This window comes from Crinia signifera, chromosome 5, assembly GCF_055691185.1.
Source record: "Crinia signifera chromosome 5, ASM5569118v1, whole genome shotgun sequence".
In the NCBI taxonomy this organism is placed as follows: domain Eukaryota; kingdom Metazoa; phylum Chordata; class Amphibia; order Anura; family Myobatrachidae; genus Crinia; species Crinia signifera.
This window is the reverse complement of record NC_139221.1, coordinates 186789638-186815646: the sequence shown is the minus strand read 5'-3', so window position 1 is coordinate 186815646 and position 26009 is coordinate 186789638. Positions and strand designations below refer to the sequence as shown.

Below are 26009 nucleotides of genomic sequence, written 5' to 3'. Positions count from 1 at the left end.
AATGACAAATAATGTTTCCGCATGTGTTTTAACTCTGTTCAAATAAATTGATACTGCTCTCACCACATCTAAGGTATGAAGATCTTATTCCTTTTTACTTGATGGTTTTGGATAGAAGGATGGAAGAATGATTTCTGTTTATATTAAAAGTTGGCACTACCTTTGGCAGAAAGGATGGATTTGTTCTGAGCACTATACGGTCCTCAAACATCTTCAAGTAAGGCTCCTGCGCCCAAAGTGCCTGTATTTCTCCAATCCTTCGAGCTGAAGTGATGGAAATCAAAAATATAGTCTTCCATGTTAAAAATTTCAATTTTGCTCTATCTAATGGTTCAAATGGAGGCCGCATAAGAGCATAAAGAACCAAATTTAGGTCCCACTGAGGTGCAATTGATTTTATTCTTGGTCTTATCCTTCTCATAGCTTGAAAAAAAAAAATTGAGTAATTAATTTTTCTTCTGCTAGTTTTTTATCTAACAAAATACTCAAAGCTGAAGTCTGTACTTTTAGAGCTGAACTGGCCAAAGCAATCACATCTATTCTTGCACCATTCAAGGAAGGTCCTCCAAAGCCTATAATAAATTTCTGAAGTTACCTTCTTTCTTGCTTGAGTTCTATAACATATTCTGAAAGACCTTTATTTCTCAATAAATCGCTTCTCAATCTCCACGCCGTCAAAGCCAGTTTTTGAGGTTCCTGGTAGTACCAACATGTATGGGGATGTCGGTAAGGTCCAAGGTTCTTCCAGCGCCATGTCTTGAACCCATCGGGAACCAAGATCTCCTTGGCCAATAAGGGAGAATCACTATAGCTTGCACTTTTTCCTCCCTTATTTTCTTCAACACCTTGGATATTAGAGGGAAAGGCACATAAACCAGTCTGAACTCCCATTTCTGAGAGAAAGCATCTATCCCTGATGACCCTGGCATCTGATACCTGGAAAAATACTGATTCACCTTCTTGTTCTTGCCGCTTGCCATAAGGCCGACTTCCGGTTTTCCATACCTCTGAACTATCCATTGAAACAAGGAATTCTGCAGCTCCCATTCTCCTGGATATATTACTGTTCTGCTCAGAAAATCTGCTGTCTGATTTTCCTTGCCCGGAAGACAGAAGGCCGATATCGATTGCAGTTTTGCTTCTGCCCAATACATAATTTTTTCCAATTCTTTCAACATGTTTGCACTTTTTGTTCCTCCTTGTTTGTTTATATATGTCACCGTAGTGATATTGTCTGACATAATTCTTACATGAGAATCTTGGATTTGATCTTTGAACGCACACATAGCTCGCCATACCGCTCTTAATTCTCTTTGATTTGAGGAAAGTTTGCTTTCTTGAGGAGACCAGGCTCCTTGACAAGTCTTGTTCCGCGTGTGAGCACCCCAACCTACTGCGCTTGCGTCTGTGGTGATGACAAATTGAGGAATTTCTAGAGATGAGAATCTCTCCTTTAGAAGATTTTCGTTCCACCAGTTTAGAGAATCTTTTGCTTCTATTGGAATGGTTATGAAGTAACTTTGCGCTGTTTGATGTCTTGCATACTTCAGCAGACTCCACTGAAATACTCTCATCCTCCATCTCCATCCTATCATTCTTTCGTTCAACCTTTGTAAGTCTAGTATTGTCCGGAATCCTCCAGATGCTTTTTCTACTGTAAATATTCTTGAATAGAATCCAAGATTGGCACTTCTCTCTAAATCCACTGCAGTTAAAATCCCGGCGGTCGGGATTCCGGCGTTCAGAATCCCGACACATTCTCCCTCCGTGGGTTCCACAACACCCCTGGAGGGAGAATAAATTAGTGTGCCGAGCGTAGCGAGGCACCGGGCCGCTGCGTGGCGAGCGCAGCGAGCCCACAAGGGGGGGCGATCCACGCCCCCCCCCCTTGTCAAGATTCCGGCGTCAGGATTCTGAACGCCGGGATCCCGACCGCCGGGATTCAGTACTGAATCCCCTGAAAGAACCAGCTCTTGTATACTTTGACATAACACTAATCTTTCAGTCTTCTGACATGGAAGACTGGATTCTATGAAGATGTCTCTTTTTGGCCTTGTGGCAAACTCCAACTGATATCCCCTGGTTACAATTTGTAAGACCCACTTGTCGGTTATAGATTGTTCCCAGATTCCTGAGAACTCAGCGAGTCTTCCTGCCACAGACATTGTAACCTAAATAGTCACTGTTTGTGACCGCCTCTTCTGTTGGATTGACGAAAAAATGACCTCGTCGTGCCTGAAGCATATCTGTCCCTATAGGACCGGCCAGGACAGTAGGATCTTGCCTGTTTGAAAGTCTGTCTTGATGAAAAATCACCATATCTGCCACGTTTAACCTGGGGTAATCTAACCGATTTTCCCCCTGATATGCGTTGAATCATGGCATCTAACTTAGTGCCAAACAAGCATGATCCCTCAAAAGGTAAATTTGCCAACTTATTTTTGGAGTGCGAGTCCGCTGCCCATGATCTGAGCCATAGCGCTCTTCTTGCCACTACCCCGGATGTAATGGATTTTGCTGAGAAATCTAGTGTATCTAGTGACGCTTCACAAATATAGGGGGATATTCAATCGCCGTCGAGCATCTCCCGTGGGGGAGATGCTCGACAGGCCCTATTCAATGCTGTCTTCCCCGACAGCATTGAACAGGGTTTCCTGGCAGAACGAGCCCGACATCTCTAGCTGTCGGGCTCGTTCTGCCGAGAACAGCCGGGAAGTGACGAGCTGCCGGCTGCATCTCGTCACTTCCCAGCCGCAACTCGCGGCCACGCCCCCTTCTCTTCCCGCTGCAGACGGGACATTGAATCCTGCCTGCATGTTCTTGGTCGAGCTGACCGAGAACGGGACTGGGTCACGGCAGGCGAGCAAGCTCGTCTGCCGTGACCAGAAGATTGAATACCCCCCATAATCTACTGCCGCCTGAATGGAAGACAAATGTTTTGCAATTTGTTCTCTAGGCACTGTATCATGTATCTGTTCTTGCAGAGAAGCACACCACAAACGTAATGCTCTAGATACTGAGGCCACCGCCACACCAGATTTTATAGAAACTGCGTTTGAAATATGCAAACTTTTAAATGCACTTTCCATTTTGCGATCCATTGCATCTTTCAGGGATGCCCCATCTTCTATAGGGATAGTGGGTTTTGTGGTTAACTCTTCTACAGCAGCATCAACCTTTGGTACAGTACACCATTTTAAAAACTCTTCATCCTTAATAGGATACATTTGATCAACTCTCTTCATATTCCCAATACGTTTCTCAGCATTCTGCCATTCTTTTGTCAGTTTGTCTTTGACTACTTTATGTATTGGAAAGGGTCTGCCTTTTTTATCTCTATCTTCAAAAAGAACATCACTTTCCTCTTTAGCGGTTTCCTTATAATTTAAGGTTTTGTACAGATTTTTGAGCACCAAATCCACAATATCCAAATTAAATGTACGTCATCATCCACCACTTCGCCTGACTCCATAGAAGTGTCTAAGGAATCAGCATTATCTGACAAGTTTTCTGAATCCTGATCCAGGCTTGCCTGAGATCTACTTCTTTTAGAAGTGGATAAATAATCCTCCTTGGACATGAAATTCTTTTTCATCCATTCCATCAGCTCAGAGTACGGAGCAGGCACATTATGTGTCTCTTGTGCAGGAGTTTTAGACTTAATGCACTGTTCACAAACTGTGGCTCCTATGCATCCCACAAAAGTTAAATCGCATGATAGACATTGCTTAGATGTGTATTTTTTCTTAGCCGTCCTCTTTTTTGGTGCTGAAGGCACACTACAAAAAGAAAGAAAAGATGCTTACTAACTATCACCTATTACTAAACTAATAACCAGTCCTCTATGAGGACTTACCTGGGCAGCGCAATCACAGTATTAGAGGGCTCTTCCATAGTGTCAACACACACCAGCACACACAGCATTGTGGTTTAAATACTGCCCTTTATTTTGCCGCGTCCAACCAGCCCTTCCGCTAGCTGGAACGCACGCCGATATCGTGGAATGCACCAGACCCGGAAGTGCGTCATCTCGCCGGACAGCACTAATAGCCTCCGGGAGCGTGCACGCTGTAACATAGCGTCTCCGCAGGAAAGGTATCACTGCTCAGGTATGGAGAGACCTTTACTTGCGCACATGTCACTGCCACCGGACCGGACCAAGTGCTGGGATATCGGCACCGCCATCCCACTCTACTGCCCAGGGATCAGTTGCATAACCAGCACACCGATCAGGTAACAAAATAATAAACCTATCTACCTGAACCTACTCCTAAGGAGACAGGAAAAAGACTGAGGGGGAATAGGGGGAGTGAGCAGATATACCATAAGGAGGAGGAGCAAGGGGAGGATCCTAGCATCACGTGGAAAAAACTACCTGTCTACATACTAGGAGATGAGGGATTAACTCATTGTAAGGCTGCCATGAAGTATGAAGGAGAAATGGGGTCTGGGGGCATTTAACTCCTTGAGTGGTGGGTTTTGCTTGGGCAGGACAAACCTACTAGGGCAGGTTTGTCCTGCCCCAGCAAAACCCACCACAGGAATTTGTAGGCTTCCCCCCCTCACCTCTGCTCCGGCGTTAGTACGCCGGAGCTTCCATGCCACCGCTGCGCTGTCCCCCTTGCCTTTGCCGGCGCCTGTCACTTTCAGCAGTGACGTCGGCTGCAGGCTGGGGGATGATCGCGGCGACTCGGAAGGACTCAGGTGCCTGAGCGCTCCCGAGTCCCCCCGAGCCGTGCCGACCATCCCCGAGCCTGCCGCCGACGTCACTGTAAAATTTAGAGTGACAGGCGGCTAGCGGGGCGGGCGGCAGGGGATCGCCGGACCAAAGGTGATGGAGGGGACGGGGGGGACGGGGACAAGGTTTGTGGTGGCGGGTGGGCACTAGAGGTGCTGCGCCAGTGGTGCACACCTGGACACCACTGGTGCGCACCTATTGTATGTTAGTGGTATGTCCGGAGATTTTCCGGGACAGCCCGCTGCGGCAGCGCAGCTTAGCCCGGAAAATCTCCAGGCATACCACTTAAGTGGTTAACATTGGGGCCAACGTAAAATTGGGTCTCAAGGACCATTTAACATTGGTTCCAATGTAAAAATCGGGTCGGTCGGGTCGGTCGCATCGCATGCGATGCGATCGACACGAGTTTTGCGACCTGATTTCATACAATTAAAATCAGTGGCACCGTGCTAGGAAACAAGTACTGATTGCACAGATCAGTGTGATCTGTACAGTTCTTATGAGTGTGGTACAGTCATAAAACAGTTTAAAAAATTTGGTGGGGTAACGCTGAAGAAAGTATAACAAGCATCAGACTTTATGAGCCATTTCCTGGAAATACATGGGGGAGGGGTTTGTGGAATAATGCGTAGGGGGTCACCCATATTACCATCAACCAGCAATGTGACAATCAATACCATAGTTGCCATTTGTATGGCAAAGGCCACTTACTAAATGAGAATGTAATTCTTTAGTATAGCGCTATATGTACATTCAGTACATACAGTCATTGTGTTATTGGGATTTAGCCCAGGCCTGGAGTACACTCTGAAGTTTTATTAGGAAGGTCCTCACTTTTCAAGGAATCCCTGGTCTGTGCTGACAAGGCAGGGGGATAATGTTTTGGCCATGTTGGGAGTTTGGAGAACCATTACTTTAGTGTAGTAGAAGAGTTTTGCCTGATCTTCACACTGATCAATGGGGTATAACATTCAATAGAGGTACATTTTTTTATGTTATACAGAGGTTGACAGAGAGGGACTCAAAGTTCCTTCACTCCACTTTATTAGTTTATTTTAATTTTTTAATAATGCAGTTGCCCCAGCTACCATCATGTCATCACTTGTCACCCTGACAGGTGGAGAGGGTAAATTCAAGTTAGTTATTTTTGTTTTGCCACTGAAAGTAGATAAATTCCACTAGTCATTTCAGTTCAAATGTAAACATGGTTAATAGTCTACCACAGGGTGTCCCAATTTGTCCTCAAGGTACCCCCAACAGTCACGATTTTAAGTATATTCATGTCTGCTATCTAGAACTGAAAGTGCCATTTTCCTACCACAAGGGCTGCAGGAAGGAAGTGCCAGTCCATACTATAAAAGTGCAGGTGCCTTGTGCTTTTTTTTGTCTTGTGTAAATAAATCAACTTCTGTACGCATATTCTACTTGGTATACTTGTTTCGAAAATATAACCCTACTGCAAGGATTCATTTGTATTTCATAGATCAAATAACTGGACAAAAGTAATATCATATAAGGAAAGTATTTCTCCTCAGAATGGTATTTCTTTGCTGTGTATATTATTTGTTATCTACAAGGTTATAGGGCCAAGTGCTGCTTCCATTATCATTTTTATCCTTTGGTACAGGAAGTGGGCCAGAGAACGACACAGAACTGCAGAACCCTCCTCCCCCCCCCAAAAAAAGCCAATATAAAATGTAGAAAGTGTAACATACCGTTTTCTCTTCCAGTTCAGCTCTCAAAGATTTAAGTTCCTCTTCGTTGCGTTCCTGGGGGGATATTTTCTGCAACATTTGTTCCAGCTGACATCTTAAAGTTTCATTTGCCCTAAAGAATAACGTAACATAACATTTACTAATTTGGACAATTAAGCGTTTTTTTTATTGGAAACTTTACAGACTATAGCAGAAAAGTCCGATATAAGATGTGACAACCTTCACAATTGGAATTATGACCCAACTTCAGTTTTGCATAATCATTAAATATAGCCATTTCAATTACTTAATGATAATCATAAGTTCATTATATTTAAATAACTATACAGCACTACTTGAAGTTTCTAAATACATAAACTGCTGGTCAAAATTGCAGAGCACCATCATTTTTCCAGTTTATATTAAATATATTAGTCTGGGCTCTTTTCCTGAATCCTCAATGTTACTGGCACAAGGGCATTTTGCAGAAAATGCAATACAAGTATAGTTACTCAAGTGTTCATTTCACAAAGAGAAAATGAACCAAAACAGACTTCCAGGCTATTAAAACATTATGTCTTGCGCTTTCCTCCTGAAGTAGCTTTTATGATGCGTACACATTGTATGAACCCAGTCGCCACTGACTTTGGTGACAACAGGCACCCGATGGGGTGCCGGCATCGGCAAGTGCATACACACTTGACGATGCTGGATGGAAACAAGTGACGGAGGGGGTCGTCACCGACCGGCTGGAGCGCACATCGGCCGCCGAGAAGGGCAAAAACACCGGGCACTACAGTATAATGAGAGATAGCCCAAAGAAGAGCAAAAATGAGCGCTATCGCTCATTTTATCACCCAATGGCCCTCATTCTGGTTTGCACGGGGGACCTATGGTGAAGTCCTGCTTATGCAGGTGCTCCCTCTCGGTGCAGGACGCCGCAAATCGAAAAGGTGCACATACACTGTACAATTTGCTGGGTGCGATGAGATGCACCTTCCCGTGCACATCCCATTGCACAGCTCAAAAAGTATGTGCTGCACATACTTTTTGTACTAGATTGCATCTCATTGCATTGCAAAACATATGTGATGCGATCTATTCCAAATTGCTCGCAATAATTGTACAGTGTATGGGTACCTTCAGTCAAGTTGCGAGCACTAGTGAAATTATTTGATGGTCTGTGACCATTGAATAATTTTGGGCCCACACGCTAGCCTGCCAATGGAAAACATCCATTCACAGTGCGCCGGTACATTTGCTGTGCGGCAGGGGCGGGCATTTGCACACTCGCGGGTGGTGTTAAAAGGCTCCCTAAGCAGCGAACTAATGCTGCTTAGCGAGCCAACCAGAATGACTTCCAATGTGTACAGGGCTTAAGTTATGGGATGGCAAAAACAGTTTCCAGACTTATACCCCATCAAGAATTTGCTTTTACTGGGGACAGACCATTACAGTTATCTGCTGTTTAAAAATCGATAAAATCATCTTTATATACATCGGCTCTAATCTATTGCTGTTCACCGCTGTAATAACATATCAGCTGTGGTTCCACATGCCATCTTTATGTAGTACAGATGGCACAGATCTACTAAGAAGCAGCAGACTACAATACACAGTAAGTCCGGTTTCTGATTGCCAGCTTCTCCATCATATTATCTCTTCTTGCTAATTGTACAATAGACAATACTATGGGCTTGTGAAGGAGAATGGTCCTGGGATAATATTACTATTTTTGATGGATCTACGGTTTGGAGGCATACACCATGCTGTTCCTCATCAAGGATATGTTTAAAAGAGAAAGACCAGTAACTTTCTGACACTTTATTTTAAATGGTTAAACATTAATTATCTTTAAAAGGGCTGGTGTAAGAGGGCTTCTCAGCACCCCAGGTAATACTGTAATCTACTGCACCCCTGCCCCACACTGCCACAGATATCCACTCTCCAGCCCCTCAAATGAAAGTGAGGAGCTGGCGTCTTAAAAGTTTTACAGCTGCCACATAGAACAAGAATGCCTTCCTCATAGAGATGCTTAAATTTTGGGATAGGCAGACTTAAGAGTGCACTTTTGTCCCTGTTTTTTTTGGTGCAAAGCATTCCCTATGGTGTCACATGTCCTTTGCTATGTTATCATGTATGGATGGAAGCTGGGGTGGGGTGTGGCAGCATTTCTACTTTGCAATGGTTTGCACTTTTGTCCCTGTTTTTTTTGGGTACAAATCATTCCCTATGATGGTGTCGCATGTCCTTTGCTATGTTATCATGTATGGATGGAAGCTGGGACAGGGTGTGGCAGCATGTCTACTTTGCAATGGTTTGCACTTCTGTCCCTTTTTTTTGGTGCAAATCATTCCTTATGGTGTCACATGCGGAGCAACGAGCCAGCCCAACAACTGGATGACATGCCCACAAGCAGTGCAAACCATGCTGGAACAAGTAGAACAAGGAATACATCAAACCAGGTAATTCTACTGTTGAAATTCTGAACACACCTATCTATCCTTAACTGCACATTACTTCTCCTAATAATCATTCATATAGTGGATTATAAACAGGCTTAAAGCCACTTATTAAGTGCAAAGCAAACTGTGGCACATGGCCAAAATGGGGTGCAGTTTTTGTAGTATAGGTGAGATACCAAAAAGTTAATACAAGTGAAATATGATCATAAAAGTGAAACAATTACCTTTCTGCATACTGAAGATGTATTTTTTGAGTTAAGGGAAACACACTAAATGCAGACTAGATATCAAGATTACAACAGATTAAAACAGAAATAAAACTATGATAACATCATTAAATAAAAAAATAAAAAAAAGAAACATTTAAGTTAGCAGAGCGTGACATTTTCCATGGGCAGTATTCAATGAGAATACGCGGCATGTGCAGTGAATCCGGTTTAGGATTCGCTGCACAGTCGCTGTGTTCCTGAGGGCTGGAGCATTCACTGCCAGCCCTCCCTGTCAGCGTATTCAATGCTGCAGGGGCTCGCTGCCCCTGACGGCATTTCTTAACCCCTGCGGCGAACACCGAAGGGAGCCGGGGGACGGCGGCAAGCAGGGATATGGAAGCCTCCCTGCCTGCGCCGGACACTGTGGGGCAGAAGCAGGGCTCCCGGGGGGGAAGTGGTCATCTATTAGAATGAACTTAGGTCTACAGTCATTAGGTCGACCCCACTAGGTCGACTGGCAGGAAGGTCGACCTGACTTAAGGTCGACATGGGCCAATGTCGACATGACTTAAGGTCGAATTTGCATAAAGGTCGACATGAGGAAGGTCGACATGGGGTTTTTCACTGTTTTTTGAGCTGACATGTGAAGACAGGCGGTATTTCATGCCCTACCATCCACTAGGGCGTGGAGGAGGTTATTAAAGCTGTGGCAAGCGAAGCGAGCCACCGTGCCCGAAGCATTGCGAGCGAAGCGAGCTATGCGAGGGTCCGATTCTCATTGCCAACTGTGTCCATGTCGACTGTGTCGACATTCGGATAAAAAACAGTTAATTATATCACAAATATATAAATACTTTGTATCAACACAATAACCACTAGATTATGAAGAAATGCAGCTCCCAACTGTTTTCTGGGCAACACAGGATCCCTGAGCTGCCTGCTCGCAGCACATTTGTTTGGAGAGACTTAAAGGTTATAGTCTGGGATATAACATAAGGGTAACCCTGAGGATCATCTATATTCCTTATTATCCTGAATTGTGATACAAATTGATAGAAACTCTGCAGGCTGTGTAAAAAATTATTTCTTGAGAGCATAAACTCAACATACTTGCAAATAATGACCAGAGTGTGGATTAAAAGAACCACACGGTTTTATTTATAATATAGGTGTTTAAGGTTTCATTTAGGTCTTTTAAATATATATACATACACATACATACATCTTTACTCTAAGCGCTCTCTATCTAATTATCCATGTGATATAATTATTTATAATCAACAGGGACAACCGTTGAAAAAGGATAACAACTGAGAAGTGACTACTAGAATATGTATTTAGCCTCCTGGCATGTTTGACCCTTCATTTTAAAGGGCCAATTTTTATACAGGCATATTCTCATTCAGTTGTGTTTACCTTATGGAAGCTCAGGTGTACTTTTTCCTACAATGTGCGTCTTAGGCAGGTATTCAATGCTGTCTGCGAGTGGTGACAGCGAGCAGGGCTTCCTGCTCGCTGTCACCACTCACCCTGACAGCATTCAACACAGCCTCCGCATCCGCCAATTCCCCCTCGCTCTGTTTTTTGAGCGAGGAGGAATTGGCGGATGCGGCTCCAGAAGCAGCAAGACCCGCGGCTAAAAACTGCGAGTTTTCTGCAGCAGCCGCGGGTCTCGCTGTTTTGGGGAATTCTCACCGTCCTGTGACGGCGAGGATTTCCACAGAACGTTGAATAGAGCGAGCGGCCGGCGCGGGGGTTAAACAGCGAGGATTGCAATCCTCGCTGTTTAACCCCCTCGCCGGCCGCACGCTGCGGCATTGAATACCCCCCATTATCACAATGTAGCCACATACAGTACATTGATACTAACAGTGGTCCAGGAACAACAGATCAATAATTCCTGCTTCACAAAAATTATACTGCTTTCACATTGCAGAAATGGGTAATGACACGGTATTCTTAAACGGGACTTTAAAACGGGTCTGAGAGCCTTGAGACCTTTCACATTGCAGGTGAAAACCGTTTTAAAAATCATTTAATACCATTCAAACATTCAACCCGTTTAACCCCCAAGGGACACGTTTCAAGCCATTGAAATAGAGCTGTTCAAACTGCCAAAAAAACGGCTTTGAACCGTGTAGGACTCTGCTTTTAAGCCGTGTTGAAATACCGGTTACCTTTAACCGGTAAATCAACTCTGGCACTTTCACATTGCAGCCTTAAACGTTTTAAAATGGAAAAAAAACGGCAATATACCGTTTTAAAAGTGCGATGTGAAAGGGGTATTACTGTGTAAGTCACAGATTTAGCAGAACATTACATGGGAGAGGAATGGCGCAGTTGCTCATATCAGAACTCTGTATTTTGCTTTTTAAACCCAGAATTGCAACTTTAGGGGTAATTGGATAACACAATGATATTTGTGTCAGGTTAAGGCAAATCCCTGAAAAGTAGCCCTGTTTAAGCAAAAACAGGACTGCGGTAAGTGAAAACTCAAAGGATTCAGTGAACTGTATATTTATGGAAGAATATCAGAGGAAATCTGTCAAAAAAAATAATCGCAGAAAAGGTCCAGTTTTTGCTCTTAATGTTTACTTGCACCTAATTGGATACATACAATAGTGTAAGCAAATGATCTTTACTGTTACAAAACATTTCTTGTAAAGGATATCATCACACTTCTGTTGATGTTTTGCAAGCAGGTGGCTGAAAAACAAAATTAGACAATTTACATTTGTGTACGCAAAATGCAAACTTTAGTAGATCAGTAATTGTAAGTGCAGCAAAAAAATAATACATAAGAAGTTAAACAAAATTATGTAATAAGCTTAGTCAAAAGGGAGTGGGCCATTAAAATTATGGATGTGACAAATCTGCTTTCTTGGTCTATACAGCGTGTGTAACAAGTGAGTATCCACATAAGCACCACATACACAAAAGTATTATGCAGACATATTTATTGTGACAAACAATTGCTTTCAAAACAGCATCAATTCTTCCAAGTACACTTACACACAGTTTTAGAAGGAACTCAGATTTTTCTTCTTGAGAAACACATATCTTATGTGGATGTAGGCTTGAATACATCCTTCTGTGGATTCAGTATTGAATCCCGGCGGTCGGGATCCCGGCGTTCAGAATCCCGACGCCGGAATCCCGACAGCCGAAATGCCGACAAGGGGGGGACGTGGATCGCCCCCCCCCCCCTTGCGGGCTCGCTGCGCTCGCCACGCAGCAGACCCGGTGCCTCGCTACGCTCGGCACACTAATTTATTCTCCCTCCAGGGGTGTCGTGGACACCCACGGAGGCAGAATGTGTCGGCATTTCGGCGGTCGGGATTCTGAACGCCGGTATCCCGACCGCCGGGATTGTAACTGCATCCCCCTTCTGTTTCTTCATGTAATCCCAGACTAAATTGACAATGTTGAAGGCAGGACCCTTTATGGGACCATATCATCACTTCTAGGACTGTTCTTTACGCTGAAGATAATTTTTAACCCTTTGAGTGCCAACATCTGTGAGATGCTTAAAATATCCACAAAAAATGCCACCGTAGCGCACATTTGTTATTTCAATTAAAATAAAAATTTTTATTTTTTTTTATTTTGACAAATTCACTTGGCACTCGAAGGGTTAATAACATTTGCTGCATGTTTGGGATCATTAGTTATGATGAAGTACCTGCCTGTGTTTCTCATCATTAAGGACACCATTAACCCTGACCAAATCCCAAACTTAATTTGCTGAAATGTAGCCTGTAATTTGCAAGAAATCTCCACCATGTTTCTCTTGACACCTGCAGTCACTAACTATTATAAATGCCTTCTGTTACATTCAGATATATAGTACAGATTATTACCAGCATACTTCTGGGTTACGCCCTCTTGGGTCGATATCTGGAAAGGAATAAAAAGACACTGCCCCTATATAAGGACCGCCTCCCTTGGGCTCTGTGTCTTATATTATCAAGCTTTCTTTGCATATAAATGAACTACTATACCATACAACATAGGGTTGGGAAAACGGCTGCCATGGTGGAGTAGAGGAAAGCATATTAGCAGGTAATAATCTGTACTTTCCTCTACCTCCCCATGGCAGCATACTTCTGGGTATACCCTAGCAGTTACGTCACTGGGGTGGGTACAAATATATACTTAATATTTAAGATTATAACGACAAAACAATAATATTAGAAAGATACAGGTTGCTTCACCTTTCTTCTTTATTAGCTTGTGTTTTTTAAACTACTGCATTTAGGATTTTTCTTCCATTCCGGCATCTTCAGAAGACCTAACATCCACTCTGTAGTGTTTTGTAAATGTATGTACAGAAGACCAGCATGCTGCTCTACATACTTTTTCTAGTGATGCAGATTCTCTCTCTCCGCCCACGATGCCGCCATGGCCCTGGTTGAATGGGCTTTGAGCCCTACTGGAGGCTCCAGTTTTCCGAGTTTATAGGATTCTATTATACACATCTTTATCCACCTGGATATTGTCGCCTTGGTAGCTCCCAGACCTTTATTCCTACCTTCCATTAACATGAATAATCTTTTCGACTTTCTCAGAGGTTTTTAAGAGCTCTTGTCACATCCAGGTTATGTAACCTGGCTTCTTTGGAATTCTTAGGATTCTTATTTCTTGATTTAGGTGGAAATTAGAGACCACTTTCGGCAAGAAGTGAGGATTTGTTCTAAGCACTGCCTTATCGAAGAAGTTAAGAAAGGGCTCCTATGCCCAAAGGGCTTGTAATTCTGATACCCTCCTTGCCGACGTGATAGCCACCAAAAACACAACTTTAATAGTAAGATATTTCAGAGGTACTTCCTCTAACGGCTCAAACGGTGCCTCTGTTAGCGCGTTCAGAACCATGGTGAGATCCCATGGGGCCAAAGGGTTATGAAATGTAGGTTTGATTTTTTTGATTGCCTGTACAAACCTCTGTATGTATTTATTGTCCGCAATTCTTATATCCAGCATTACCCCAATAGCAGATATTTGTACCTTTAGTGAGTTTGCTGCCAGATTCTTCTCAAATCCCGTCTGTAAGAACTCCAGTATCGTAGAGATGGACTTAGCATTCTTATCTTTAGTTTCACAGATGTGCACCTACTTCTCCCATATTCTGTAGTAGGTTTTCGATGTGGACAACTTCCTTGCTTTCAACAAGTTATCTACCACTTTTTGTGAGAAACCTCGCCCCTTTAATGTCCTGGTCTCAACAACCAGGGCGTTCGCTTCCAGCTGCTTGGTTGGGCTTGGAAGTACTGACCTTGTCGTATTAAGGCCCTAAGGATTGCAGATAACCAGCCAAGAAACCTGTGGAGCCGACAGGGTGAGCCCACTTTTTTGGAACACTCTGTCTTTACCATCCTAGGCTCCACCTTTCCAGCTGGGTAAGGAGGGATTCGTTGTAATTCATTCATTTTATTGTGTACATCATTTATTGTGTACATTTTGTGTCTATGTTTATATGGAATAAATGAATTTAAAATTTTAGGGAAATCTCCATGGAATAATTTTTGTTGACCCAAGAATTTTTTGTTGACCCAGTGCGCTAAAGGTCCCTTTCACCCACCTTTTGTCCTTCTGTATCTTGTTTAACAGTCTGTAAATAACTGGAAATGGTGGGAGTACATATACCAGGTCTGCCTTCCACTTTGCCGTCAGCGCATCCAATTGCCAAGCTCTCGGTTCCCAATGTCTGGAGACAAATACCGGCACCTTTGCATTATTTTCAGTCGCCATTAGGTCACTGCGTTGCTGTCAACGCAGTGAATACTTCTAGGGACAATTCCCATTCTCCTGCTGTCAATTTGTACCTGCTTAAAGTATCTGCTTTGAAGTTTTCTTTTCCTGCGATAAAGACCGCCGAAAGGCTCTTGACATGCCACTCTGCCCATTTCATGACCAGGGTCACTTCTGTCAGTTTCTCGCTTCTTGTGCCCCCCTGTTTGTTTATGTAAGACACTACTGATTGGTTGTCTGATCTTATGACAACCTCCTTGTTTAACAATAACTCTTGGAACGTTTGACATGCAATAAGTACCGCTCTCATCTCTCTTACATTGGAATGTTCCCGGCTCATCTTCCGGCTCCATTCTCCTTGTGCTGATGTTTTGTGCAAACAGCCCCCCAGCCTGACTTGCTTGCATCTGTAGTTACTATAATTTGCTCTTCTGTTATGAATGATCTTCCGCCGCTTATCCTTTGGGCATTTGACCACCATTTGAGATCTGATCTCGCCTCTTGACAGATAAATTCTCTGCCTTAGGTTTTTGGCATGTCCGTCCCACTGTTTTAAGAAACAGTTTTGCATTTTCCTCATGTGGATTCTGGCCCAAGGAATAGTTTCCAATGCCGCCGACATTAGGCCTAACACACGCATACAGTCTTCTGAATATACCTGTTCTTTTCTTATTAGCTTTTTTACTTCCTGTAATAGCTTTACACATCTACTTCTTGTATCCGGGACGACTCCCAGATACTTTACGGCTTGTGACGGTTGTAGATAACTTTTTTGATAATTGATAAGCCACCCGTGTTGCTTGAGGTAATTCAATGCTACGTCCGTGTGTTGTACCGCTAACGTTTCTGTTTTTGCCATAATGAGTAAGTCATCCAGATAAGGCCAAATTGAAATGCCCTGTATTCTCAGTTTGGCCACTTATACCACCAAAATCTTTGTAAAAGTTCTTAGTGACGTCAAAAGGCCAAGTGATGTAATTTTGCAGGTGATTTGTTTTAGCCAAAATATGAGGTACTTCTGATGCCCTATGAATATAGGGACATGTAAATAAAAACGCTCTTTTTTCGATATCCGGTAAGATTGACCTGATCGACTCCATTCGAAACTTCTTCACATAAACGTATTTAGTCTTCTTAGGTCCAGAATAGTTCTGAAACCTCCCGAGGGTTTTTTTTTTACCACAAAAAACCTTGACAACCAGCCCTGATTTTCTTGTCCCTTTGGAACCTTTTGAACCACTCCTTGTTCTATCATTAATTTAAGACTGCTGAGAAGAGCTGACCTTTCTTCTCAGTTCCTTGGCACTGGTGACTCCTCTATCCAGTCCACTGGAATGGTGATAAACTCTATTTTGTAGCCGGATGAAAAGGCCTCCAATACCCATTTGTCTTGTATCGATTGGTGCCAGACACTTTGGTAATGAAGAAGTCTGCCTCCAACCTTTTGTCTGGCGTCATTGCTGATTCTGACAAAGGCAAATCTGCCTTCTCTAACTCTTAGTCCACGAAAAGTGGATCGATTTCCGAACCATGGCCTCCGGAAGCTTCTGCCGGGCCTGTAGGCTTTAGCGTCTTTAAACTCAGTTGATTGATACCGGGAAGGTCTGTTGAACTGGCCCCTTCTGGTAGTCTTATCTTGGGGTAGCCAAACTGACTTAGAGATCTTAGTAATAATCTCGTCTAGTTGTTGACCGAATAGGTAGCTCCCCTGAAAAGGTAACAAAATTAATTTGTTTTTTGATTGTCAGCCGCCGATCGCTTCGGCCATAGTGCTCTCCTTGTAATGGTTGTTGTAGCATTAGATATGGCTGCTAACCACACCACATCTAGAGATGCATCACACAAAAACTCAACAGCTACCTGTATACTTGTACCAGTTTCATTAACTTGACTCTTTTAATGACATCCAGCATGTCCGATTCTAGATCTTGGCACCAAAATCTTAGAACTCTTGTAGTTACTGCCATGGCTGATGATGCCTTCATTGTAGCCCCTAGGGTTACATGTTGCTTTCTCATGCTCATTTCTATATTTCTCTCCATAGAGTCTTTGAACACGTTCGCATCCTCAAAGGGTAATGTAGTTTTCCTTGATATACGAGCAACTGCCGCGTCTACTTTGGGTGCTTCATCCCATTTTTTCACTTGTTCAGGGTCAAATGGGTACATTTTTGACACCCTTAAGGGCACTGCCACCTTTTTGTCAGGGTGCCCCCATTCCTCCATCACCACATGTTTTAATGTTTGGGACAGGGGAAATTGGTTAGCCTTCCTCTTATCCCTGAATAAGAGATCCTGAAGTTTTCCCTCTTCTTGGGGGTCTTCAATATTAAGAGATTTATGGATCAGGGACAATAAATTCTCTATCAGATCTGGGTTAAAATCTAACTCCTTTTCCTGAAAGATTTCCCCTTCCTCTGCGTCATCGTCTGCTTTGGCTGCAGGATCTGCTTCAGAATCATCTGAATCTGAAAGAACTTCCCTAGTTCTCTTTAATGGGGCTTTATTCAGGTCTTCCTTCGTTACAAAGGTATCTGCCAGAGCCGTTTTTAATAATTTCACTAGCTCAGCCATCTGTGTAGGTTCCATCTGTTGTATCCCTTTACACTTATCGCATAAAGGTCCTGAACACTTGTCAGGCATCAATTTTTCACATGAGGTACATTTTGCAGAATGAAAACGCTTGTGTTTAACTTTGAGCTCAGGTTTCTCTTTGCTGGTCTCTTACCTACCAAAAAAACAATACAGCTTCACAAAAAATTCAAGAAAAAAGCAAAACCAACACCAATCTCTTCTGGCTTACCCTGACTTATTTGCCTGCTTTTTTTCTTCCTCCATTATGGTAGTACTGCCGCAGCTACTTTACACTGTCAAGCATAAACCTTAATCAGCCACCCTATAAATAAATAAATAAATCCAATGCCCCAGCAGCGGCGCTGCCTCACAGGGCCTTACCACAGTCTGCTGGCTGTTTGCGTGTCCATCTGCAGCAATATTCTGAACTGCAGATGGACTCTTATACTGCCTCTCTCCCGGGTCCTCTCCTGCTGGACACCACCACGTCCTGTGATGACGTCAGATGCCGGCTGCGCCCTCGGTCAGTCCTGCGTCACGTGTCCCTGGCGGTGCCTTTTTGTGATGTCAGACGCGGGCTCGCATCCCTATGCGAGTCTGCTACAGCGCCGTCCGGCTTCATCATGTCTACACTCTCCAGCACCCGGAGTTCTTTACCCTCCACAGCACTTGGCAGCGGGGTACCTCAGCAGACTGTTGCCCCTACTGTTCTTGACAGAGGAGGTCCTCCTATGGAATCTCCATAACCCCTAGCTGCACTTGGCAGTGGGGTCAGCGGCAGCACTTCACAGGGCAAGCCATCCATCTACTCGGAAAGGAAAAAAAGACACAGAGCCCAAGGGAGGCGGTCCTTATATAGGGGCAGTGTCTTTTTGTTCCTTTCCAGATATCTACCCAAGACGGCGTAACCCAGAAGTATGCTGCCATGGGGAGGTAGAGGAAAAAATACTAGTAAGCCCGCTCAAAAGCTTTGAAAGCTAGTTGGCTATCTTTTCTTTATGCATTTGGGAGAAAGATGTAGTTTCACTCTCTGCCAGCCGATGGCAGTATTTCAGAGACTGACAGATACTAGACATTAATATAGAGAGAGATGATTTGGCTCATCAGTCAAGAGCACCGGCTACCATTTTTCTTCACGCCAGTGCTAAGTTTTTGAGCTTAGTTGCGTCGCTTGGCCTGGATTCCATATTTAAAAAAAAAAAAAAAAAAAAGGTATGGCTTTTTGGATGCAATTCTTACATAAAGACCACTTCTATAAATACTTCTTCAAACAGTAGCTAGGTGCATGGGTCCCACAGGTTTCTGCCCGTTAGGAGCTGATGGCACTGTTGTACATCATCAGATTTCAACGAAAATTAAGCATACACACTACGCTTCTGACCACTGTGTTGACAGTCCTCAAAGTTGCTCCTTTCTTTGTGCTTTATCAAGCACCTGAACAGCACATCTTAAAACCCCAGGGTGCTTTGAAATCTTTGCCTGGGAGAAACCTTGCTAATGCAGTAGAACTACCTTGTGTATTGTTGCTGTGCTCAAGTCTTGCCATGGTGTACAAACCGGTCTTCCACAAATTTACCTTTGAAGCAGAGTTTTTGCTGTTCCTCAGCCAGGTTTAAGCTTCCTACACAGCTGTTTCTATTTCAGTTAATGACTTTGTTTCAACTTAAGCTTGGTACACATTAATAGATATATCTATTAATTGATTTAAACTGCAGATAAATCTACATATGGATCTGGCAGCGTGTTTTCCATTCATACTGGCTGATCCATCAGATCTGACATCACAAGTGGGCGGCTTCCTGTATGGGCGATTTGTCCATACACACAGCATGATGCGCAGATATCGCTTTAGATATATCGGGAATCGGCTGTGTTTCAGAGGCCGCTGTTCACATATATATATATATATATCACTCGTACACATTGGCCGATGGCGCATCAATATATCGGCCGTTCAAACCAGTGTGTACGCACCTTTACATATGAAATGATGATCATTATCACCTGTTTGGTATGATTGTCTAATGACTTTAGTCATCTTTGTGCAAGTGTACAGTACGTAGAAGAATGCATGTGGTTTTGAAGGCTGAGGGTGGACACACCAAATATTGATTTGCTTTAGATTTTCTGCTGTTCATTCACTTTGCATTTTGTTAATTGAGAAAAATAAAGTTAATACTTTGATTTTGCAGCATTTTTTCCATACATGCCAAAAAATGTTGCACAGTATTGTATAAACTAGCCTCAATATGCTACACCGTATGAGACGACTCAAGTAAGCCACCAGGTCCCATGCAAGCCTTTTGCCAAAAATGCATACAGTATAAAGCTGGGTAAACATCTAAACTGTCTAATCTGTCTGGTGGTAACAAAAATCTGGAAACGTGATTGAGAAAATTACAATCAACCATTTGCTCCTAAATGCTGTTAAATGGAAAACACAATTGTTCTTATAATTGTATTAAATCAAACCGATTTAACTAGTTTAAGTGACCATTGTCCTTTTTCCAGTGTTTGGGAGCAAGTGGGTGATTAACAGATTTTAGATTCCACCAAATAGATTGGACAGATAAATCTTTAGGTGTGTAGCCAGCATTAGTCACAACCTGATGCATCTAGAATCCACCAGCATATACTCCGACCACAGCATTATTACTGTCCCTGGATGTGGCACACATCTGTATGAGAACCTGACTGACAGCTGGAGAAAGTTTGAATACAAAAGGTATGTGTTACCCTTTTACACATTTACCCGCTGCAATAGAATAATAGGTAAGGTGGTCACTTAAGTAATTGTTGGGGACCATTAGACCTGCTTCACAACAATTTGGAGTTCCCATCCAAATTATTATCATAGGTGTGCAGCCAGAACTATGATACCAATTCAGACCCTGTCACAGCCCTGTCAATGATAGCGAGACTACACAAGTGCATGGTATGCTGTGCACATGCGCAAGGTCCCCTATGAATGAAGCTAGCAATGACTATCCATCGCTGACGTTCAGAAGATAATTGACAGGCGGGGTGCCGTTTGTAGACGGCACCCCATTTTTGGAAGTGCCACAGAAAAACGCACGCAGTACCGGGCAATGGTTGGGAGGGTCGCTGATGTCAGTCCAATAGCACCACGGCCATTGCAGCGCTGAGTAAGTCTTGGCTTACACGACACTGCACCATCAGTCGATGGTGAATGATTTTGAATGGAAAACCCCCATCCGCATGGCTGTGATGCCATTTCCAGCTGTGCACAGGGGAGAGATTTCACTCTGGCGGGGTGGAGGCCAACTATGGCCCTTATTCAGATCTGATCGCAGTACAAATTTGTTCTCAAAATGGGTAAAACCATGTGCACTGCAGGTGGGGCAGATGTAACTTGTATAGAGAGTGTTAGATTTTTTCAAATTATTTAATTTCTGTGCAGGGTAAATACTGGCTGCATTATTTTTACACTGCACTTTAGATTTCAGTTTCAACACACCCCACCCAAATGTAACTCTCTCTGCACATGTTACATTTGCCCCACCTGCAGTGCACGTGATTTTGCCCATTTTGAGAACAAATTTGTACTGCGATCAGATCTGAATAAGGGCCTATGTCTCTAAATGGCTACCGTGCCTTGTTTTTTTTATCAAACCATTGACTATTGCATGAAGGGGTATACTGTTCATGGTTCATTTTATCCTAGCATGTCTAAATTTTCATGAATTTGATTATTCGTACATTGTAACCAATATAGTGCATCCAACCTGCCTTGTCTGGTGCTTTGTGAAGAATGAAAAATGCATGACTGATAAATTTGCAAGACTCTTGCCTAGTAATACTCTCACTCCTCCTTCATGGGTAAAATTAATATTTCCATGCAACAGTAAGATTTGGGTTATGCACTTCCCCTGCAAATTACTGAAATTATGTAAATAATAAAAAGCGGCTTTATTATATACTATTATGAGCATGAACACAACACAGTTTCAAATAACGGAATTGAGGACTGACCATCTTTTTTAGAAAAACGCAGAGATATTTAACACGCAGCCCTCCCAGCTGCTTTGGAACCTAAAGGCCCGTACACAATGGGCGGTTTTGAGCAAAAAGCAGCAAAAATGATCAAAAGTGAGCTGCTTTCAGCTGAAATTACCCAACTGTGTAGCTGGTATGCCTATGCCTGCATGACATCACATTTTTGCTTATAGAGCAGGGGTGGGGAACCTTTTTTGTGCCAAGGGCTGTGTTTGTATGGGGAAAAAAATCCTTTGGGGGCCATATGTAAAAATGTCTCTAACAAATTGTCCTGCTGCAGCCGTCCCACGCTCCAGCTGAATAGGACTGACAGTCTCCGGCTGCTGTTGATTAAGAGGAATCTCCTGAGAACTACCAACCTCTCGCGAGAATTCCCCTGTACTTGACTCCCGGCAAAGCCGCCGGGTGTGTGGGAGGGCCACTCAGACTGGCTACGAGGGCTACATACAGGCTACATACAGCCCTGAGGTTCCCCACCCCTGTTATAGGATATGTAAAAAACTGCCGCACAGCATGTTGGGATATGTAGTTCCACACCAGCTGGAGGGCAGCAAGTTTAAAACCCCAGGTATAATAGATTACGATGGCTCTGCTAACTGTTAATATCAGTAAGGGCTTTGGCTTGATCAGACCGTCCTCTTCAATGTGCATCACACTGCTGACAACATAATGCCAAATTGTAGAATTTAGAGGATAACAAAAACAATTGCATAACTGCATTAAACATACTTACTCTGATTCTATTATTTTTTGCTTGAGCGCAATCAAAGCAGCAACATATTCATTCAGATTCTGGAATTTCAAATGTAAACATAATGAATTAAGACAAAAATGAACATTAACATTTAGGGTCGCACAATTTAAAATTGTAACAATTGTTTTTCTCTAGATCTAGATCTCTAGAATTTTCACTGCCAACTCCCAAAAGTAGTGTAAACCAAAACCTTTTGAAAGTACTCTTATTATTTAATGATAGAGTGTACATACTAGACAAATATATATATATATACATTTTCACTCCTTGATAAAGAGAACACCAGGTCTTGAAACGTTGGGTTATCCAGGTCGTTTGTGTCAGTTTGAGTACCGCAGCTCCCACCACGCTACCTATTGAAACCCCTAGGGCAGGCCTGGCCAACCTGTGGCACTCCAGATGTTGCCAAACTACAAATCCCATCATGCCTTGCCACAGTTTTGATATAAGGGAGTGTTAAAACTGTGGCAAGGCATGCTGGGATTTGTAGTTTGGCAACATCTGGAGTGCCACAGGTTGGCCTGTCCTGCCCTAGGGGATCCACCGCGGGGGGCACCAGACATCCATCCATCCATTGACCCAGAGGAGTGCCGCAGCCATCCAATTGTTATATAAAAAAAAAAATTATTATTATTATTATTTTTTTAAGGCCCGTTCTGAGATATCTTTAAAATAGACTCCAGTGTGTATGGGGATTAAATGTAATAACTAAAAGATTTACAATATATATATATATATATATATGACATGGTGTAACTGTTAAGACAGTGATGGCTAACCTTGACACTCCAGCTGTTACAATAGTAGGTGAGGCTGAATAAAGACTTGCGTCCATCTAGTTCAACCTATGTTTATAGTAGCTTATCCCTTGTTGTATAGTATGTTCTGATATTTTAAAGACATATTTTGTTACTTATTCGTACCCATGGATGTTATTAACCAATAAATGTTTATCCAACCTTATTTTAAACAAATTTATAGTGTCTGCCGACACCACTTCTCCAGGAAGAGAGTTCCAAAGTTTGACTGCTCTGACTGTAAAGAATTGTTTTCCTATAGATCACGGGTGTCAAACACAAGGCCTGCGGGCCAAATCCGGCCCGCCAGACTTTGTCATGTGGCCCGCGCGAGGAGATAGCACGCAGGGGCAGTGTGTCTAAAACAGGAGTGCTGCGGGCCGCGTCCACGGCCGCCTTACTACTGTCGGCGGCCATGTTCCTGTAGGCACATATGTATGCGGCTACAGAAACATGGCCGCCGGCCTCCACGGCTACGTGGAGGAGGGCCCGGCCGCCTGTTCCCTCTGATACCCGGCAGTGACAGACACTGGGTGGGGACGTCATGAGGATGACGCCGCCCGCCCATGCGTCTGTAGAGAAGTAGAAGCAGGCAGGGAAGCTGGACCGGGAGTCGGGGACAGTGTGGCAGCAGCAAACCTCTGAAGAAAAGCTGGAAGCCGCAGCAGCTGCAGGACAGACGGAGAAACAGTGAGGATGAGGATCACACTCACAATAATATATATATATATATATATATATATATATATATATATATATATATATATATATATATATATATATATATATATATATATATATACATACACACACACATACATAGTACCACAACACTCGCCATCCCTGCGAATGGGGTGCAAGCAGCACTCGCCATTCCCAGGTTGGGGTGAAAGTGGCCTGTGACCACATGCTCTAATAAATACAAATACAGGGACTCAACACTCTCCATAATGAACTAACTCACCTTAGTATACAATTAATAAAATAAATAATGGGGTTTTAGTTCACCCCAACCTGGGAATGGCGAGTGCTGCTTGCACCCCATTCGCAGGGATGGCGAGTGTTGTGGTACTCTGTATGTGTGTATATATGTGGGTCAATTTTTATTAACCTTTGTTACTGTGATCATAGCTTTCTCTTTCACCCCAGATGAGCTAATTTATCTGTAACCTGTTACAGCTGCCCCTTTAATTCTAAGTCAGGTGTTGTGTTAGGTGACTGCCTCATCTTTAAAAGCCATAAGGCACTTGGCAGGTGAGCTTTAAACCAAGAAAAAGCACATGTCGACTTTAGCTATGATGTGTCAGCAGTTGGCAGGCTCTTGAGAAAAAATTGCTAATGTAGGACTTGCAGTGAAATGGGGTCCCTTGGCGATGGGCTGCAAGCTTAAATGCATTGATCAATTCATGAACTAAAACCCCATTATTTATTTGATTAATTGTATACTAAGGTGAGTTAGTTCATTATCTGCTGTTTCCTGCGGTGTCCCCATGTATAATAATAATGCCATGACACCACAGGCTGCTCCTCCTGTATAATCATTTATGTGTCATGGCATTACTTTTATTATATTATACAGGGGGAGCAGTCTATGGTGTCATGGCATTATTATTATACAGGGGGAGCAGCCTGTGGTGTCATGGCATTCATTTTATATTATACAGGGGGAGCAGCCTGTGGTGTCATGGCATTTTAATTATACAGGGGGACGTACAGATACAACCGGCCCTTTGAGGGTGACCAAACTGCTGATGCGGCCCCCGATGAATTTGAGTTTGACACCCCTGTTATAGATGAACAAAATCTTTTTTCTTCTAAACTAAACTCGTGCCCTCGCGTCCTAGATTCCTTTCTAGTAGAAAAAAGGGTGTTTGTCCCCTAATATATTTATACATGTTGAGCATATCCCCCTTAAACGTCTTTTCTCTAGTGTAAATAGTCCCAAATTGTTTAATATTTCCTTATAGCTTAAATTCTCCATTCCCCTAATAAGCTTTGTTGCTCTTCTTTGGATTTTTTCTAATTCTATGTCCTTTTTATAGTGCAGGGCCCAGAACTGCACTGCGTATTCGAGGTGCGGCCTAACCAATGATTTGTACAGAGGCATAATTACTTTTGAGTCCCTAGTTTCCATGCCCCTTTTAATACATGCGAGAATTTTGTTGCTATATTACATTGAGCACTACACCCCAGTTTGTTGTCTATTTGGACTCCTAGATCCTTTTCGAGTACATATTTACCCAATTCATCCCCACTTAGGTTATAACTAGCACACTGGTTATGTCTCCCAAGGTGCATGGCCAGACTGTGTGCGTTCCACAGTCTGCTCTCCCTTAGTAAACACTGATGAATAGAACTCATTTAACAGTTCTGCTTTTCCCTTGTCCTCCGTAAAACTTTTTCCATTGATATTGGTTAGTGGGCCTATGTTGTCCTTAATTATACGTTTACTATTTATGTATTTGAAAAACTTCTTGGGGTTAGTTTTACTTTCAGTGGCTATGCGCTCTTCATAATCCCTTTTAGCTACTTTGATTGCCCCTTTGCAAATTTTGTTTGATTCTTTGTATTTGGTGAACGCCTCCTCATTTAAGTTATTTTTATAGAATTTAAATGCTCTTGTTTTATTGTTGATTGCGGACCTAACTTTTTTGTCCAACCATGGTGGCTTTTTTTATTGAATTTACCCTTAGTTACTTTAGGAATGTATTTAATAGTTAATGATTCGAGTATATTTTTTAGAGTACCCCACATTTCCTCAGCATTTATACCCTCAAAAACTGTTTCCCACACAATTCTTTTTAGGGCTTCTCGGAATAATTCGAAGTTAGCTTTTCTGAAGTTTAGTATTTTTGTCGATCCTTTATGATGTAATTTACTGAAGTTGATTTCCAGTAAAACCAAATCCAATAATGCCTTATTACGAGTTGGAGCTTCTACCGTTTGTGTGATAAACTGGTCTTTAAGTAAGCTTAGGAACCCACTGCTGCTTGCTGTTTTACATGTTTTGTTTT

The 26009-nt window shown here is 42.9% G+C and overlaps 1 protein-coding gene across 2 annotated transcripts in view; it reads right to left on the bottom strand.

Moving 5' to 3' along the window:
- The window catches only part of ICE1 (interactor of little elongation complex ELL subunit 1), a 365848-nt gene that overhangs the window by 292458 nt on the left and 47381 nt on the right, over positions 1 to 26009 (bottom strand). For both annotated transcript variants that reach the window (XM_083188304.1, XM_083188305.1), the window contains exons 3-6: positions 22178 to 22236; positions 11778 to 11812; positions 9122 to 9140; positions 6454 to 6565 (exon numbers count right to left, since the gene is read on the bottom strand). In XM_083188304.1, coding sequence (XP_083044430.1) covers positions 6454 to 6565; positions 9122 to 9140; positions 11778 to 11812; positions 22178 to 22236 — 225 coding nt within the window. The remainder of the gene's footprint in view (positions 1 to 6453; positions 6566 to 9121; positions 9141 to 11777; positions 11813 to 22177; positions 22237 to 26009) is intronic.